General features: G+C 42.3%; 1 protein-coding gene across 2 annotated transcripts; it reads right to left on the bottom strand.

The window, feature by feature from the left end:
- Positions 1-220: 220 nt before the first annotated feature.
- On the bottom strand, positions 221-18637 carry tpp2 (tripeptidyl peptidase 2). 2 transcript variants are annotated; one of them, XM_047580569.1, is made up of 29 exons: positions 18244-18637; positions 16636-16764; positions 16398-16493; positions 15160-15264; positions 14923-15047; positions 14660-14823; positions 14367-14521; positions 14202-14278; positions 13991-14118; positions 12456-12704; positions 12250-12365; positions 11992-12163; positions 11743-11900; positions 11581-11657; positions 11367-11473; positions 10657-10811; positions 10445-10561; positions 10261-10361; positions 10083-10179; positions 9859-9996; positions 9501-9745; positions 7811-7889; positions 4789-4827; positions 4155-4306; positions 3944-4040; positions 3715-3845; positions 3022-3277; positions 1225-1344; positions 221-1122 (listed from the first exon to the last, which is right to left on the bottom strand). In XM_047580569.1, the coding sequence occupies exons 1-29, from the start codon at positions 18406-18408 to the stop codon at positions 1033-1035; spliced, it is 3840 nt and encodes a 1279-aa protein (XP_047436525.1). In that variant the 5' UTR covers positions 18409-18637; the 3' UTR covers positions 221-1032. The 2 variants fall into 2 exon arrangements, with proteins under 2 accessions (XP_047436525.1, XP_047436526.1); XM_047580570.1 differs by lacking the exon at positions 4789-4827 and having other exon boundaries at positions 18244-18635.
- Between the last annotated feature and the right edge of the window lie 730 nt (positions 18638-19367).

Raw genomic sequence — 19367 nt, 5'->3', positions numbered from 1 at the left:
GTGCAACATTCTGGATGCTGCACACAAACGTGTGTAAATACTGCGGCGAGCGTAGTAGTCTGAAGCCCCGCGAGGTCGTCCCGCCGTCGCCCACGTTTACGTTACGGGTACCGTCGGCGTGAGGCGGGTGGTTCCCGCGTCACGCCGCTGGTAACGAGCTGTAAAAAAAAAAAAAACGCATCTGACCGCGGAGGCTGATGGGACGCGAGGTTTTTTTCTCTTAAACAAAAAACAAAAAAAAAACAAAAACTTCTTCGTCCCATCAGAAAAAAGGTAAGGTACATGTAGAAAGGCACCTCTGTACTGTTTATGTGTGTGAGAAATATGACGACGCTAATCAACCCGGTCTGGTTGGAACAATTAAAAATAATAATAATAATAATAATAATGAAGAAGAAGAAGAAGAAGAAAGAGGAGATTAAGATCAGTCCAAGGATTTCCCTTTTAATTCAGGGATCAGGCGACTCTGTGCAGCAGCAGCAAGTCCTTCGCTCTTTCTTTCTTTTTTTTGTTTTGAAGTGAGTAGATGGGTTCACACACACTTGGGAAGTGCACCACTGGAGTCCACACTGGTCCTTTTTCTGTATTGTATTGTATTTTTTTTTTACAGTATTTACACAAGAGAATGAGGTTATTCGTGTGATATGGAGGGCGGGCGCATGTGAAAGCGTAAAAAAAAACGACAAAATAAAAAGGACGGCACCGAACCAAGACAAGAGGCGTTTGTTTTTCTTCTTCTTGTTGTCGGCAGCATCAAACCAACAGCTGAGGCTTTGAGCCGCGTGATATTTAAAGGTCTTGGACTTCGAATCATTTTTATGTGGCCCCTTTATTTTGTCGTTCGCTCACGCTCACATTCGGAAAACAAAAACGGATCACGGGAGGCAGCTGGTGGGTCAGATTCACGGACCATGTGACCCAGAGGGATATGATATCTATCAAAGTAATGGACCGTGTGTGTCTGTGTGTGTTTGTGTGTGTGTGTGTGGACATGCTGCCCATGCATGTGTGTGTTTGTGTGTGTGTCTGTGCCTAGAATGGTGTGTAGTCTGCTGGGTACATGACAGGGAGCCAGTTCTCGCTGAAGGTGGCGCAGTGCGTCCATCGAAGGTGACGCATGAGCTGGAACACGAGGGGAAAAAAAAAAGGGGAAAGGAAATTACTTTCTGGGAGACGAAGCAGCGAAACGATTTTTTTAAATTTTTTTTTTTTTAGATCTCGTACCTGGATGCAGTTCTTCATGTTCTCTTTGCTGGGCTTCTCCTCCACCATCTTTGAGGCGTATTTTAAGGCTCGGCCGTACATCTTGTTCACCAGAGCGTGCTTGTATGAAAACATTAACACCTGAAAAAAAAAAAAACGTATGAGCTTAACATTCACTGAATTAATAGGAATCACATCACAGACCACAAGAGCTGTGATTGGTCTCCTTTGTACCAGTGTGTTTCCGCTTTAGTATTTCTTGCTGCTTTTGTAGGACGCGTGTTCTGTGAAAGTTTCACAGTGTTGAAAGTGAAGAAGGAAGTGAAAACAAAAATTAACCCAACTGTTAAAAAAAAAAAAAAAAAAAAAAAAGACACAGCAGCAACTAGAGATCCAACGATATGGATTTCTTTTAGGGCTGATACTGATATCTGTACATGTGCAGCAGATATCTGAGCCGATATTTGGAGCTGATACCGCCTTTTCTCTCCATAAAAAAAAAAAACTGACACAACGGTAACAAAGAATATTTAACACTCGTATACACTGAAAATAAACAGGTAAAAAAAAAGAGGTAGAGAACAAGCGTTTTCCATCTTCCAGCTGCAGATACTCTGTCGGGGGGGGGGGGGGCAATGTATGGGCTGCACATGTGGATGGATGCATCAGTCTGTGATGAATCCGTAATAAAAAGGTCATATAAATGAGTAGCGCCGGGGGAGGCTACGTGTTACTGCGCCCAGGTTTCCCAGTACTTTAAAAGAGTCTTTACTATGAGTATTATCAGTAGAGGAGGAGCGCATCAGGTTTTGGTCGAGACGCTACGAGTGATAACTTCTTATGTGTCATTTCAAAGATGACTTCTCTTCAGCCAGATCTTATCCACGGTAGTTTCAATCACCAGTAAACTAAAACCACATCTTAGAAGTGTCTTATCTGTCTTCGTTGCTTAGTGTTAAAAGCTATCGAACAACAAAAACAACACTCCTTCTCGTAACTGACGGACAAAAAACATTCTGTGAAAAGATCCCATGAAGAATAAGCTGCATTAGTTCCAACAGGTTCCTTCGTTACCGTGAACATGGGCGCCACCTTGCTGCTGTAAACCCTCATTACAGCGACAAATCATCCTGTTACTTTTAAATTTACAATTTCAACCCCCAGAAAATGATTAGAATTAAGTCAGTCTCCAGAAATATACTATTAACTTAAAAAAAACAACCTTTTTTAGCCTGTTTTGGGAAAAGAAATTATCTTTATATTCATTGGTTGGTTTAAGCAGATACGTGTATTCAGCAGGAACTAGTGTTTGAGGCTGATACCAGCAGAAATGTGAAATACTGACAGTCTTGTGCTTTTAATTTCCCTCACAAACAGAGAAGAAGACTAACAGCAGTTTATGAAGACAGGACCAGGGATGTCCTAGATTTGTCGCTAGCCAACAACCACTAAAACAGAACAAGAAGAAAATGTTTTGACGCTACTCGGATGTGTTTTTTTTTTTTTTTAGTTTATGACAGAACTGTAAAAAATAACAAAAGATAAAAAGAAAAGCCTGAGAATGAAGCCTGAGAGCTAAAAAGAAAAAAAAACTGACATCATACTGACATCAAAGAGACACCAGCAACAAAACACTAGAACACAACACAAAGACTTCGTCTAGATGAAGATGTAAATTGAAAGGAACACCTTGTGTGCCTTTTGATTACTTTTGTGCACTGGTTGTTTAAGTTTAAGAGCCGAGCAGGGTTCTAACTAGTGCCAATGGTGCGTGACACACCAACGGTCGTCATTATGACAAAACAACATCCCGCTCACCTTGGAGTCAGTTAGCTCCGCCCACTTCTGCACCTCCCAAAACGTGTCCGTCAGGGCTTTGGCCACGTTGGCGTCGTCAGAACTGCTGGGAACCTGGTCCGCGGACTCCTCCGCCGCTGCAGCGTGTCCGGTGGCGAGGGCGCCGCCGCCGCCGGTGGCGTCCGGGCCCGAGGGGGGAAGCAGGAGCTGGTCGGCCAGAGCGCAGCCCTTCCTGCACAGGGCGTCGAGCAGAGACGACTTCTGCTTCTCCATGTCACTGAAAACGCAGACGAAGGAGACGCATCGGAAATGTTTTTACTGTTTTTCAAGGTTCATCAGTCTTTTATTAGTTGAGACATTGATGATTATTGCTTCACAAATGTTTCCTTTTTGTTGTTTTAATGAGACTGGGTATTGTATGTCGAGTTTCCTTCAGATTCAAATAATACAGTAAATCTACTCAGGGCTTCTGCAGGTTTGACCAACTTAGGACTTTTTAAGACCGTTATGGGTTAAATTTAAGACCTACACAAAGCATGAAAAATAGAATTACTTTTAAAATAACAAAATGCGATCTTCTTTTTGCAGTTGCAACAGAACCACTAGTTCAAGCCCTGACTCTTCTTATAATATGCTTACGTTGGGATTATCAGATTTTAGACTTTTTAAGACTCAGAAGTTTCCACTAATACTAATAATTTGGCGCCAACATACGTCTTGATGGAGGCTGCATCCGGCCGTGGGTCCGTCTTCATGGTGAGGTAAACGGCCAAGGCTGTTTGGTCGATGTGGGAGACGACGATGTCCGCGGCCGACGCCACCTCCTTCAGACGTTTCACGCGCTCCTGAACGCAAGCAAAGCGCAAAAACTCTTATCAGATTCTCGTTCGCTGAAACTAAAACCATTTACAGCCAGCGCTCCCCATATTTTTCTCCTTCACACCTTCTCTGAGTCCAGCTGGTGAAGCCTTTGCACGTGCAGCGGGAGATACTCGGAGAAGCTCTCCATCAGTTCGTCGTAGACGTTGCTGGAGTCCAACCTGAACGTGACACAGATTGTCGGGGAGTGAGAAACGCAACAAAAAAAAAAAAAAAAAAAAAAAAAGAGGAAAAGCTCGCAACGCGCCGCCGAACGAAAACAGACGAGCTCTCACTTTGTCATCCACTGAATCTTCAAATCTCTCATGGCTTCTGCGAACTCCTCCTTCACGTCCTTCTCCTTATCCGCCTCCTTGTCCTTCTCCTTCCCTCCGTTCTTCGTCTTGTTGGGAGCAGGGATCAGGTGGTAGATGACGGGAGCGATATCCTGCATCGACACACGTTTAAAAAAAACCAAAAAACAAACATTGAGGGATGCGCTCGATAAAATCCACGACCTCCTTTGTCTTTCTACTCTGCAGCAGCATCTCAAATCCTCACCCTCTTCCTACCAAAGTCGTGTCCTAGGACACCACACTCCTTCTGGCTACGTCTGTTTAAATCAGTTCTAAAAACAGCTTTTTATAATAACACCCAGTTATAAAAGTAGCACTCGTCATCAGTGTATATTATATATATTACAAAATTGTACTGACCACCAGAAAACTTTTTGACTCCTGGTAGAGTGGTGCATTTTTTTTAAGTACAGAAATATCAACATGCTTTGACATGATTAATGTGAATGTGACAGATCCTGTCGTAAGATGAAGAAAAAAAGCCATTTCCAGGCGGTAGGAGAGCAGTGGACGCTCTGTTGTAGTGTTGTTTTTTTTTTGTTGTTGTTTTTTTTTTTTATAGCTCATCCAGTACCTTTTTAAACTTTCCTTGTCGTTTTGCAGAGGCCTGCCCCTGGTGGTCAGAATGACAAACAGTAAGGTAGAGACAAGACAAACACACCAAAAAGGATTCTCTCTGTCTTCATTTTCACCCTTTAACCTTCATTCAGAAACCCAGCAGAGCCTGTCCACCTACCTGGAACCTACAGAACACACGGCGTAAAGCTAAACAGTGGCGTCATCCTCGTTGGTGAAAAGCTCACACTTTTATATTGTGTTGCACGTCCATCAGAGTCAGTTAATACTGGAGTAATATTCATGTCACGCGCCTAAAGCGCCACCATCTTGGTACAGTTCCAGCAGAGGCAGCAGTGCATGTGTACTAACGAAGGAAAGAGGTACTACGTGATCTTAAAGGAGAATTATTCGCAGAGTTTTGGAGCGATTTACGAACGGTTTGTTACAAACGTCGCACATGTAGCTATGATACAGGGTGAAAAAAAAAAAATGTTGGTTTTACTTCCTAAAATAATGGCCCATGTAATTTATTTGTCAAAATTATTTCTAATAATAAATATTATCTATCATCTGTCATCAATCACACATTTATTCACAGATATGATGTAAGTAGGGGACAATACAGGACACGCCTGTGATGTCACAGTCTCCATGGTTACGGCCACTGAGTGACAGAAAGTGATAGTTGAGCAGCATTAGTTTGAATCATAGGCTTTAACAACATCTAAATTTTGAAATTAATTTAAAAACATGTAAAGAGCTGTTGTGCAATTTACTTAACCAACAGATTTGAAAAACAGTCAGAGATATATTTTATACTTTTTACAGATATCTGCCAAAGAAAAGAGAAGTAAATGTATCACTGCATTAAGAAGAAACAACTGGAATCCAGGCACAGAAACCTGGTGTTGTGGTTCGACTTTAGTGTCGGGTAATATTCATTTATGCTGTATTTTTTGATGAAGTCAAACCTTAAGTTACGTCTTAAGTTCCTTTGTGGAGGGCTGTCAGATAAGTTTGTAGATGTTGTGGTTTTGGTGTAGTTACGGCCGACGGTAACTATTTCAGTTCCAACAATAAATTACAATATAACAATAAAGGGAATATTTTTGATCACTCCTCGTCATCCTTTTAACGCTACATTATTGTGTGGTTAACGTTACTTCTCAGTAAAGCTCTTAGCGTTAGCATCTTTTATACAGCTACATTTATCACATCATCAACTGAAATGACCTAAAACCAACTGAAACTGAAGCTAATTCACTTTTCCAAATCCTTACTATTATATATGGATCATTGTCAAGTCCAACTGTCCTTAATTTGATTTGATAATCCACATTTTTCCCGGTCTCGGTTGTATTTACTGATACACACACATACCTTTAATTGTGTAGACACATCGTTCCTCTATAAACTTAATGCACTCAGGAGCACTGTACCAAGATGGCCGCCCTGTAGGCAGCAGTCAACGCGGCGTCTATGTGTGTGTGTGTGTGTGTGTGTGTGTGTGTGTGTGTGTGTGTGTGTGTGTGTGTGTGTAGGGCTCAATCAAGTGGGTTGTGGAACAATATATGAAGATATTCAGCTCTTTAAAGATGTATAGGTGAGAACCTGCACGTCCAGCAGTAAAAAAAAAAAAGGAAAGAGAACATTTGCCATTGCATTGCATCTAAAAGTAGATTTTACAGCTATTATTCTTATTAAATTTCTGATTTTTGGCCCAATGTTAAGCAGCAGGTACTATTCAATCTGCTTCAACTAAGGCCAATAGAGAGAAGAAGTTTCATCCATCACATATCTTTTTTTTCTTTTGGGCAAAGGCAAATGAATGAGAAAGATAAAAAAAAAAAGTCATGCATTAACTAAAAAGACTCCAGAAGTGACTGACCAGCCTGAGTCTGAAGGTGTTGAGCTCGAGAGAGTTCTTAAAAAAGGAAAAAGATAAGAGCAGACAAGCAGTGGTCCAGTCCAATCTCCAGGACCACAAATATTTCTGGTAAAGACGCACTTTCATATTTTAGTCATTAACCAGATAAAAAAGAGGACGATGATTTTTATAACAGGTGAGTTTACAAAGACGTGAGTATCCTGGTTATGATCGGGTTATATTGCATCAATAAAAATCCACATGGCTTTACAGAAGCTGGAGCCTGAAAGTCCCAGAGCGACTAGTGGTCGAGAAAGAGCAACTCCCCTTTTAACAGGAAGAAACTTCAAGTGTTTGTGCAAATGTCGCATCCTGATTTCAGAAACCTGGAGAAGCACCTTTCCTAGTTTTGTCAACTTCCAAAAGGAACCGGAATAAGGTTAAAAGCTTTTAATCCGGTTTCTGTCTTCAGCTAAGTTACTTCACAGGAACAATCAATACAAAGCCCTGATCTTTGGTAATGACAGAACTAAATATACTTATCAGTGTACACTGATCAGGCATAACATTATGACCACCATGCTGCTAACATGCCTCCAAAACAATCGTCCATGAACGGACATGGGGCTTCTTAGGGCGTCCTGTGGTGTCTGGTACCAGGATGTTGTTAGTGGGGGGGGTCTTTGAAGGGAGGGGCCTCTGTGGATCATCCCACAGATACTAGATCAGTTTGGGATCTAGTGAATTTGGAGGCCAGGTCAACACCTTGTGCTGTTTTTCATGTTTTTTTTTAGTTGTTTCTAAACTGTTTTTTTGTGTGTCTGTGTCAGGCTGCAGTGTGTCATTGCTATGGGGTTGGGTGGGGGGCTGATCTAGTATACGTGTGTGGATTTCCCACCAGAACATTGTGTTCACACATTCATTAACTTTTTTTCATGCAATCATTGCCGTTTTGTGTTTTTCAGCTAAAACTAATCAGTTTCCCTGTTATTGTTCATAATGTACTGTATAGAGGGACCTGCTACGTAGACGCTACATCCAGAATACGATCAAAAACCCAAGATGCGCCTCATAACCAAGGTACCGGTGTCCATGTAAACACACGTCATTCAGACGGGACTGACCACTGCTCTGAAGGTTGGACGTTAAAAAAGGAAACGGAGCCACTCACAGCTTTCTTGCCGTACTCGCTCTTGGGCACAACGAGGGAGCCTGACAGGTAACATCCTGGACTCGTCCCCTTAGGGATCCTGAAAAAAAAACAAGATGAGGAGAAAAAAAAAAGGAAAGACAGACAGAGAGTAACAGAGAGGACAAAGTCTCAAAATTACACATTAGACGGCACTGACACAGAATGATTTATTTTAAGGCGAGACACAACAAAGTTAAGTTTTTAACTAATAGGTATCTGTCTCACTTACATAAATACAATAATTTTTTGAATTTTAAGTTTTCTGTGAATTTATATTTAAATATGCAAATGAGGAGTTATCTACTTAAATATGTGTTCATTTGCATAAATTTAAAGAATGGAAATCTGAATAATGGAGCAAAGTGAGGTTCAAAATCCTTGTCTCATTTTGTTAATGTGTTAGATTTCTAGGTAAATACCTGCAGAATGTAGTTAGGAATAAATCTGGTAAGTTTTATATGTGTAGGTGCTACTGAAGGGGAGATTTCTGACTCAGAGTATGAAGAAAAACTCATTTTGAGAAAAAAGTTTAAAGATTTACATTGTAAAATCATCGTACCAAAACAAAATCTACTGCAAATACGTCATATAATTATATCAGCATCTATAATATCAAAATATCAGATTAAATTTTTGATAAATTCATTCAAACGTGAAACATGAACGATCCACTGATCGTCTCCTTTGACCAAAGACAGTTTCCGGATAAACTCAGATGAGTCTGTCCTCTTCTCTCCTTCATCTGTCTCTTCTTTGACTTTTCTTGCCAATTTGAGCTTTATCTTTTCTTAGAGACGACTTCACTGCATTTTTAAATGTCCCTCTCAGATAAACGCAGACCGGCAGAATAACCGGTCTGACGATTTTGAACCAATCACGTCGCCAGAAATCGACACCAACCAATGAGAGTTTAGCTCCGATCAGCTTTTCTACTTTCATGATTGGTTGCGAATACAAAGGATATGACCATATTTGGAGCAGACAAACTACTTGTGCAATATTATTACTCCTCTTCTTCTTCCTCTGTATTATGTACAACCCTGTGCAATATCTGGCTACCTGTTTGCAATTCAATACTTTTTGTTGCAATTCAATACTTTATGTTTGTCACTGAATACTTTGTGTTACAATTCAGTTACTTTCTGTATTGTTTCAATACTTTATGTGTATATGCCAACACTTGTACACTGGTTATTCTATTCTTTCTTTTTTTATCTTATTATTTATCTTTTATACAGTCCACTCTTCATTCTCATTTTCTTTTCTGTCCCTATGTGTGTTGTTGCAAACTGCAATTTCCCTACAAATAAAGGAACAAATAAAGGTTTTCTGTTCTATTCTAAAAACAGCTTCACAACGGTACCTCACGTGTCGGGGTAGAGACGAGGCTCACAGTGTAAATTTAGGAGCAAATTAGAGGCGCGACACAGACAAAGTGTATTGAAATAAACACCTAAATGTGCATGTTTCCTGCTTTTTTTTTTAACTAGTTTGATAGAAGACATGTTAATGGAACAAAACAAATCAGTGGGTGAATAAATGTTTTGCTGCCGTGTCTCAAACATTTGAAGTTTATCTACTGTGATGAGGGAGTCATACTATCTCTACATGTTTGTGCATCGTTTCTTCGTGTTGTCCAGTGTGAAAGCTTTTCTCCGGCGTGACTCACTTGTCGTCTGGCAGGGCCGTGACGTAGAACGGCTGCGTGGCGCCGGGGCACAAGGTGACGGAGTTGGCTTTCTTCTTGGACATGAGGGCGGCGCGGTGCGTCTCGTAGACGTCCAGGCTGAGCGTGGTGGACAGGCGGTGGGAGACGACGAACGGCAGGTCCTTGAGGCGCTCCAGCTCGCTCGACTGCTCGTGGCGGACCTGCAGACGCACGGTGTAGTCGCCCTTTTCCAGCTTCAGAGAGTACTGGAGGTCAAACGGAGCAGAGGGAGACGTTTACGCTCGGAAACACAGAATCCCGCCTTCTAGAAAGAGGCTCGGGCTCCAGATACGAGGCAGCTAACGTCTTCAGAGCGTACCTGGTGCGGGTAGGCGTCCCCTGAGCCCAGCAGCCTCTTGTTCTGATCAAACAGCATCCAGAGCTGACTGTCAAACTCTGACTCATACAGCAGCTCACACAGCATCGGGCAGCTGGGCGTCACCTCTCCACTCTTGGGCTGAAGATGGAAAAAAATTTTTAAAAAACAATCACGCAAATAGAAAAACAAAAGCAGCTTCTAATGTTATTTTTTTTTGGCTGTACCTGGTGGAAGCTGTAGGTGAGGACAATCTCATAGAGTTGTCTGTTATTAGGCAGAACGTCCCTCATTCCCAAGGCTTTTATCTTTGAGCTTAAGGGTCTGCAGCAACAAAAACAACGACATGATGAATTAAATTACGGCAATTAAAGAGCAAAAATGTGAGAACGCCTGCGTGCGCACCTCAGAGGCTGAACCCACGACTTGAGGGTGATGGTGGGGGACACCTCCTCGTATCTCAGAGGCGACGACACGTCGAAACTCGTCACTCCCTCCGAGGCGTGCTGGGGCCGAGACAAACGAGAGTCACAAACAGAAGAGAAGCGATACCGTCCGGCTCGCAGCTTAGTTTCTGTGCTCTTCTTACTATGTGCAGGGGCGAAGGAGAAACGCTGAGTCCGTGGAAAGAGATGCTGTAGTCGACCGTGACGTCGCCCAGGCTCGCCCACCAGCGCGCGATGCAAAACTCTACCACTCTACCGGACTGGAGAGAGGATAAAACGAAACGTATGCAGCGAATGACTTCAATCAGAGCTTCGAGTCAAATAAATGCGCGCCTTTGACGACATATATATATACCAGCACGGGGAAAGCCTCGGTTAAGGAGCCTCTCTCCAGCAGCGAGGAGAACTTGTAGAATTCGTTCGCTCTGTAGGCCTTCTGTTTCACCAGGTGCACCGCGTGAAGGACGAACTTTGACGACACGTCGCCCGAGTGGGAGGTCAGCGTGATCTCTGCAGGAGGGAGAGAGACGAGAACAGAAGTGAAAAAAGGGGGAAAACGAAGGCGAGGAGGGAACGTGTGCAACGCTGAGAAAAAGCAGGAGGTGAACAAGTGCGGCAGAGTAACACAACTAACCTGTTCAATCAACACACTCCAAAGTATGAGCAATGCATGAAGGCCAAAGCCAGATAACCATTTGTGTGAATTTTATTTTTCATTTTTAAGCATTTATTCCAATTTAAAGTTTCATTTTTGCACTGAAAAATGCTTGAATCCTGTTTAAAACAGATGTTTTTCCCTAACATGACGAATAACTGTGATTACAATATTGATCAAAATAATAGTGCTTATAATTTTGGCCGTAATCCTGCAGCCCCAGCTTGTGCACATGTTTGTCCAACAATGCCAAGTCCACCTCTTCCAACCGTACCACGGTTGCCTAGTGTGAGTGCGCCCTAAAAGGCCACATTTTGACGATTTTCACAAACGCACAAACAATTTAAATCCTGAATAACACTACTGGTGATTGTTCATCCCCCTTTTTCATCACAAAGACGGACACCGACCTGCCCACGAGGCTCCCTGAGGAACTGTGATGAAGTGGCGTCTAATCTGTCCGGGTCTGAAGTGGACGTCTGTGAAGCACACGTCCTGATTACGACAATCTGTCACTCTGTCAGGAGCAAAACAGAGAAAGAAAGAAAGAAAGAAAGAGAGTAATCAGACATGAACACAGACTTCTTAGAATAAGATAAATGCTCGTTTGATGTGGGAACTTACTTTGCAGGAATAATAACTGTGATGGGAACTCTGAATAGGGGACCACAGCTTGGAGCTGCTGTATCGTAGCCACACACCTTAAAAAAAAACACATAAAAACGTTAACACGCTCAGAACAAAGATCTCCTTCCTTTCTGTTCTTATCTCAGTGTTTCCCCCCACCTCTGTGTAGTGCACCCCCTCTCTCAGCCCCACGGGATCGATGCGGACGTTGACGTGACGACACTGGTTCATCAGCTCTAGATGGGAGGGGCACTGCACCCACGGGGCGGCGCACGTTAGCGCCAAGTGCAGCTGCAGGGAGATACGCTCAGAGTTTCCTGAAGAAAAGACGAAACATGAAAGACTTTAAAATCATAAAACGCCAGAGAAAAAACAAACAGCTTTTTGTTTGATTTTGTTGCCAAGTACCTGTGTTCTCTGGGAAAATGGGCTCGATTCCCACTCCGTGATCTGAAGGTGCGAGAACGTGGGCTGGGTCCCTGAGGTAGATGCCTCGCTGCGTTCCCACACTCACCGCGAAGCCTAGGTGGCTTGTGGGTAACGAGGCGTGCTGAGTGAGGTAGTCTAATGCCTTGTCCACCTAAGAAGAAAAGGGGAGCAGATAACTTTACGCCACTGGCAAAAATATTTAAACGTAAGAGAGATCAGCTGTTATAATCAACTTACCTGGATTATCCCGTGGCCCTGTGCAAACACCTCGATGTCATCGACCTTCAGAGCCGTGTTTTCCAGCGCTCTCCTCACAGCAGGAACAGACGGATTGATCCCATTCTGCTTTAATCCTATTTACCACACAAAAAAAAAAAAATCACAAATTAGCATTTAATACGTCCACGCGAGCAATATATTCCCACATCTGACCCCGGACGCACCGGAGAGGACGAGCGCTATCCCTCCGCAGGCGTTGGGGGACGACATGGACGTGCCGTTCATCAGCTGGGTACCGCGAAGGGTCCAGTTGGGCACGGAAGCGATGGCGCCGCCGGGGGCGCTGATGCTGACGCCCAGGGCCCCGTCGGTGCTGGGGCCCCTGGACGACCAGGTGTACTGGTTGGGGGGCAGCTTCTCCCTCAGGGAGTACTCGGCCACCATCATGTCTGGGGTCACATACGCTCCGACTCCTGTGGAGCAGAAATAAAGGCTACGTCTCAGGGTATTTACATTATTTAAGGCGAGACGGGGCGGGATCAATTGGGAGATTTTTTGCTATTTTTATTCATTAACATGTCTTCTATCAAACTAGTTAAAAAAAATCAGTCAAAATGCACATTAGGAGTTCATTTCACTACATTTTGTCTGTGCTGCGCCTCTAATTCACTCCAAATATGGTCATATCCTTTGCATTGGCAATATGAAGCTAAAATCCCGCTCGCATTGGTTGGTGTCGACTTCGGACAACGTGATTCATTCAAAAGCATCAGATGATCGGATATTCTGCCAGGGACATGTAAAAATGTTGTGAATTCATCTCTAAGAACAAAATTAAAGCTCAAATTAGCAAGAAAAGTCAAAGAAAAGAAACATGAAGTTTGTCTTTGTAAAAAGGAGATGAAGGTGGAGACGATTAGCAATGGATCATGTTTCACACTTGAATGAACTTATTGAGAATTGAATCTGATATTTTGATATTATGTAAATTGATATGATTATATGATATGTTTTGAAGGATTTGAGTAGATCTGGTTTTGGTTCATAGTGGTTTCCAATAAAAATATACATGATTTTACAATGTAAAACTTTAAAGGCTGTTTTGTCAAAATGACTTTTTCTGCATAAACTGAGCCAGAAATCTCCACTTCAGTAGCATTTACACATATCAAACTTTACAAATTTATTCCTAACTACATTCTGCAGGTATTTACTGAGGGATTTTTTAATATATCATTCAGAGCCTAATTTATATAATATTTTACTCCTAAAATCGTAAAATTTGATTTTTTTTGGAGTGTATTTTGTGATTTATGGAGTGATAAAAATAGATATCCAAAGTTCCCTCTGTAAATACCTGTAAATCTAACACATTAACAAAATGAAACAAGAATTTTGAACCTTACTTTAGTCGTTATTCAGGAAATGTATGCAAATTAGTGCATATTTAAGTAGATAACTCCTCATTTGCATATTTAAAAACAAATTCACAGACAACTTGCAATACAAAAAAGATATTGTATTCATGTAAATAACCAACTGCAGAAGGTAAATGGTGATATCTATTAGTTAAAAACTTCACCCTATTCACCTGTAACATCGCACCTTAACATCACAAACTTCCAGATTCTATTTTTACAGCCACTTAGACCCTGTTGTGTCCGTGGCTATATAAAGAATTTTTAAAATAGAAATGAAAGTACTTGACTTAAGGTTTAAAATAAAATGTATGTTTGATATCTCCCCCAGTTCAACGTACCTATGACGCTGCTGGTAGTTCCTCCTGGGCAGCCGACTGTGGAGAGACAGGGGCCGTTGTTTCCTGCACTCGAAACGAAAATCACATTGTGCTTCTGCACAGCTTCTGTGATCACCTCGCAGATCCTCCTGAAATGTAAACGACTGACCATCAGTAACAGCCTGCAAACCTGAACGCGCCACAACTGAGACGATCAAAAACAACCTCTCACCCTGAATTGGGCCAGTGGGTGGCTTCCCCATAGCTGTAGTTCACCAGGTCGCACTTGTAGTTTATTACTTCGATCATCTTAATGTGACACAGAGATATACAGATTTTAATTATTTATATTTATGTGTTATTTAATTTTTAATGTATGTTTGATGAAGACAAATACCGCGCGGATGAGCCCTGTGCCCGTTTCCATGGTGCTGAGGCGGGTGTCTCCGATCTTCACAGCCAAAATCTGGGCACCGGGGGCCACGCCGTTACGCTCCGGTTCCTCTGGGAAGTAACCTGCTGCGATGCTTGCCACGTGTGTCCCATGAGCCCCTTTCAAAAAAAAAAACACACACAAGCTATTTACACGGGAGAACACACACAGTGGACCTGACGCAGCCTTAACTGCAGAATCAGTGTAACCTCAGCACCTGTTTGTGTGAATTATGTTCAGGTTCTGAGGCCGCTCACCTCCACTGGTGACGATGCAGAGCGTGTTTCCCTCGTCGTAGATATTAACCGAGTAGTTAAGCATCTCGGCGTTTCCTAGCGTTGCGTACTCTTGCGTCTCTCTGTACGAGCTCAGCACGGTGCACTGGGACAGCTCTCCGCACTCCGAGGTGTCGACTACGGCCCTAAAGAGAAACGGTGACGGAGCGTGTGAGCATTAGAAAATAGTAGCAGCAGACAGTGAAGAGTTGAGTATAAAAGAGGCTTTAAAAGCTACGACTTACTTCCATGCGACACCGTCATGCCAAAGCACGCAGTCATACACAGGCCCGGGGTCGCTGTACTTCTTTTCTAACGACGCCAGCAGCTCTGACTGACTCTGCAGCTCCTCTTTCTGCAACTTCTCCATCTGGTCGTGAGGAAGCGAGGTAAGCGTTAGAAGGAAAAAAAAAAAAAAAAAGAGAAATCAGATTAAGAAACGGTCGCTTAAACACCGAGAGCTCCGGGGTTGTGGGTCGGACCTGTGAGGGCGTTGGATGAGCGAGGTCAAACTCTTCTGTTTTGCGGCAAACCTCGGCAAGCGCCGATCTATGCGGCGGGTCCCACATCTTCTCCTTTCGCTCTTTCTGGAAGTGAAAAACGAAGAGGCGATGGCAGCCGATGTGAAACAAGTAAATGCCGTATATGTTTCAAGGATCCTCAATTAACTAAATTCACTAGTAACAGAATAAATAACACTGCAGTAGTGAGGAGAGATCAGTGTGGGTAAGAACAAGAACAATATTTGGTACAGATAATGTGAAAAAGAATGTAAAATTCATTTGAGGTCTTCATGAGGTTCAAAGTCCTTAAAACTTTAACCCTCCACAGTTTGTAAACAGTGTGATGTTTTTTAAGGGGCGGAGCTTAAGTGGAGGCAAAACATCACAAACACTATAGCCTGTAAACACAGGTTAGCATATTTCAACCGAAATGGAAGAGCAAAAAACTCATATTTTAGAGGATATACTAATAAACTCACTCCCAGAGACCGTGAGTGTCATTTTAAAAAGTTGACTAGTTACCTATATTCACGGACCCCTACACTCTCACTCACTGGATGGACGATTTGACCGAAGGAGGACACAGAGAGGGGACAAAGTCTGGTCTGTCTTTATCAAGTGAAGCCTCTCCAACAAAGATATTACAATAAGTAAGTGGAACCACCCTGGAGGGTAACATAGTAAACGCAAATTCTGCTTGGGCAACCCTGAAACATACAACTAACAATGCATTAGCTATCTGTTAGCATTAGCATGTATCAATAATGATTAATGGCCATGAACTGGTCTATATGGGACAGCAGTAGCTTTCTGAACCAATCAGAGCTCTGTACACGAGTTGCATTTGAGTAAATGCTGCAATATGTAGTTTTCTTCTGATTTCATTGATAAAAGACGTTATAGAATTCAACCACAGCCGACACAAGCAATGCATCTTTTCCAAAACAAAAAATAAATTAAGGAGAACCCTACAACTTCTATTTTTTGTTTTTGTTTTTAACTGTGTGCCAACTTTGATTACTCAAGAACAAAACCACTTGGAGTGATCTGACTTTTGTGATAGAAACTTCACAGTCTAAGCTTTCAAAAGAGACTAATGCAATGCATGAGCTCCAAAATGTTCACTTTGGACTGTTTTTCCATTCATGCTGTCGTATGATTAGTAAAAAAATCATAACTCTGACAGCCCTATTAAGAGTTATATCACATCTTCCTACCTGTATTCTTTCTTTAAGAGCCTTAGGGAAGAACTCGTAGCCATTTTTAACTCCAATGCGATACTTCCCAGATGGATTGACCCAGGCGGGAGGGATCTGGAAGACATAAAAAGCCCCAGTGTGACGACATATCATCAAAAAAAAACGACTTTCAGATGTAGGACAATGCCCGTAATAGAACATGTGACGGGCTGCTCCTTCACTCCTTTATCTCAATATTAAGCAGAACGTCTCTGACCTTAAGCGTCCTCCCGGAGAGGCCGGCGATTGTCCCATCTTTGGGCTCTGTCACGGTGCTCATGTTCACGTCACCGCTGCCTGTTGTGTCAATGATGTCGACAATCTTTGGCTTCCCCTCAGTAGTGATCTGCAGAGAGAAGAAGTAGTCCAGGAAGCAATCAATCAATCAATCAATCAATCAATCAATCAATCAATCAATCAGGGGTATTCAGATGGACACACACTCAGTAACTACGTCTCCTATTACTCCTGAGAGTGGAGGTAGGGGGGTGTGGGGGGGCTGTGGAAATAAAAATAAATAATTCACAACCCTGTCGTTCTGAATTCGAGTGATGCATAAACTGTCCCGAAGGGTGAAAATACTTCCAGTGTCTCGTAACGGCAGCGTAACCCTTTACACAGATTTGTTTACTCACACTGAAGGAGTCAGATTCAGCCTCTGCCCTCTGAAGTTCACATGAAGCAAGGTGACGGATTAAAAATAAATGGCTGACGTTACTGTAGCACGAGGATGTGCCGTCTAACCAAGATACAGAGACATAAATATAGAGATATTAGCTGCTTCTCACTGGTCTATTTAGTATTGTGCAGCCAGCGAAGTAAATTTATAGCAGTGTGACTGGGCAATTAATTAACACTCACTTCACGGTTAACTGGCAAGCTACAGCCAACATAATCACAATATTTGAAATGCTAAACGACTGCTAAGCCAAACTGTGACCGATGAAAAGGCCTGAAGGCTTTTTGTTTCAGCTGTTCGCTTCAACTAAGGTGATCAGATTTCTGAAACGAACGCCGGGACATAAGATAAGATAAGATAAAATAACATATAGTATATACAGTAATATAGCACACAAGATAAAACATATAGGTATAGATTTATATAACTGAGAAAAATAAAATATGATTGAATGAAATAAAATAAATTGTAAACTTAGAAGGGGAAAGCTCGTATATCATGAATTTACAACATTTACAGCTCGGAGATACAAAATCATTAAATTGTATCAAGGTGAAATGAAGAAACGAGGATAAATACGGATTATTTTGACATATTTATTCATTTTAAACATATTTAAACTGCTATGTCTGTAATGTCAATAGCGGGCTACCGTAATGATTGTAGTCTGCAAGCTTTTCCTTTCTGGCTACCGTAATAACTGTTGTTGTCGTCTGCGCGCAACATATTTTCCCTTCTCATTCATAAAACGCTAAAATTGGAGACATTTTCGGGGACAGCTTCATCCGGGGGACATGTCATCCAAAACGGGGACCGTCCCCAGAAGTCGGGGACGTCTGGTCACCCCTAGCTTCAATGCTAATCAAACTAGCATGTGTGCAGACTTACTAGGCAGCAGCCGTTAAGTGCTTTTTCCGTCCACGGCATTAACACATAAACGCATTTTAATAACCGGAAAATGTTCACGTTACTATCTACTTCGTATTGATTTGGTTGTCACGAAAGCTACGACGCCAACTGTCACTGTTTTTGTGTGTTTTTTTTCCCCCCGTGCACCGGCTGTTGTGAATGAGTCGGGCCTTTAGCTTTAGCTTCATGCTACCTTCCTCCGACCCGGCTAACACGAGGCACCGCTCGGGGTTTTACCTGCATGCCGGGGGCCCCGGGGTCCACGCCGGTGTCCAGGATGGCGATGAGCACCCCCCGGCCATCGTACTCCGGGAACCTGGTGAGGTAAGAGGCGGCGCCGGTTTCTTTTTTGGGGAGCAGCCCGTGGAAGGGGAACGGTTCTTCGGTAGAATGAGCAGCCATGATCGGAGGGGAGCGACAATGAAAACAAAGCAGCGAAATGGGGAAGAGACGAGAGAGAGAGACGGAGAGAGAAACACGGTGGGAGAGACGGGGAGGAGAAGCTGGTTAAAGGGGCCGTGTCTGCGGCCACATCACTCCGTGACCTCAAGGGCCAAAGAACAGGCCTATTAAAAAACGATCATCCATATAACCACCACATTTAACCATGGGATCAATAATTAAAAGCAAAAAAAAAATGAACAGGAAATGGCAGGAACAACGGGAGGGAGTAAGTCCAAGCTATTAAAAGTTGGAAAAATGAGAGGAAGTTATAGGAGCAGACATGAAGAAGGCCTAAACAGTACAGTAATTGAAGTCCATGGGATATACCTTGCACACATTTTCATTAAAAGTAAAACAAATGATCCATTTTTTGTTCGTTATGATCATGTCTTTACAAAATCCATAATTATTTACTATGTAAATAATCACTTCTTAATTAAAAATGACTAGATATCACTCACATCTGAATTTAAAAACGATCATCCATATAACCACCACATTTAACCATGGGATCAATAATTAAAAGCAAAAAAAATGAACAGGAAATGGCAGGAACAACGGGAGGGAGTAAGTCCAAGCTATTAAAAGTTGGAAAAATGAGAGGAAGTCATAGGAGCAGACATGAAGAAGGCCTAAACAGTACAGTAATTGAAGTCCATGGGATATACCTTGCACACATTTTCATTAAAAGTAAAACAAATGATCCATTTTTTGTTCGTTATGATCATGTCTTTACAAAATCCACAATTATTTACTATGTAAATAATCACTTCTTAATTAAAAATGACTAGATATCACTCACATCTGAATTTAAAAACGATCATCCATATAACCACCACATTTAACCATGAGATCAATAATTAAAAGCAAAAAAAAAAAATGAACAGGAAATGGCAGGAACAACGGGAGGGAGTAAG

Source organism: Mugil cephalus, chromosome 3, assembly GCF_022458985.1.
Source record: "Mugil cephalus isolate CIBA_MC_2020 chromosome 3, CIBA_Mcephalus_1.1, whole genome shotgun sequence".
Classification (NCBI taxonomy): Eukaryota; Metazoa; Chordata; class Actinopteri; order Mugiliformes; family Mugilidae; genus Mugil; species Mugil cephalus.
Note: the sequence above shows the minus strand (reverse complement) of the source record. Positions and strands in the feature narration are given on the sequence as shown.

What these genes read in the sequence shown, in the direction of transcription:
- tpp2 (XM_047580569.1), bottom strand. Translation starts at nt 18,408, where the DNA reads ATGGCTGCTCATTCTACCGAAGAACCGTTCCCCTTCCACGGGCTGCTC. An exon ending in ACAGTTATTATTCCTGCAAA is followed by an intron (nt 11,474 to 11,580) that starts GTAAGTTCCCAC and finishes TGCTCCTGACAG; the next exon opens with AGTGACAGATTGTCGTAATC. An exon ending in ACCAGCTGGACTCAGAGAAG is followed by an intron (nt 3,846 to 3,943) that starts GTGTGAAGGAGA and finishes GCTTGCGTTCAG; the next exon opens with GAGCGCGTGAAACGTCTGAA.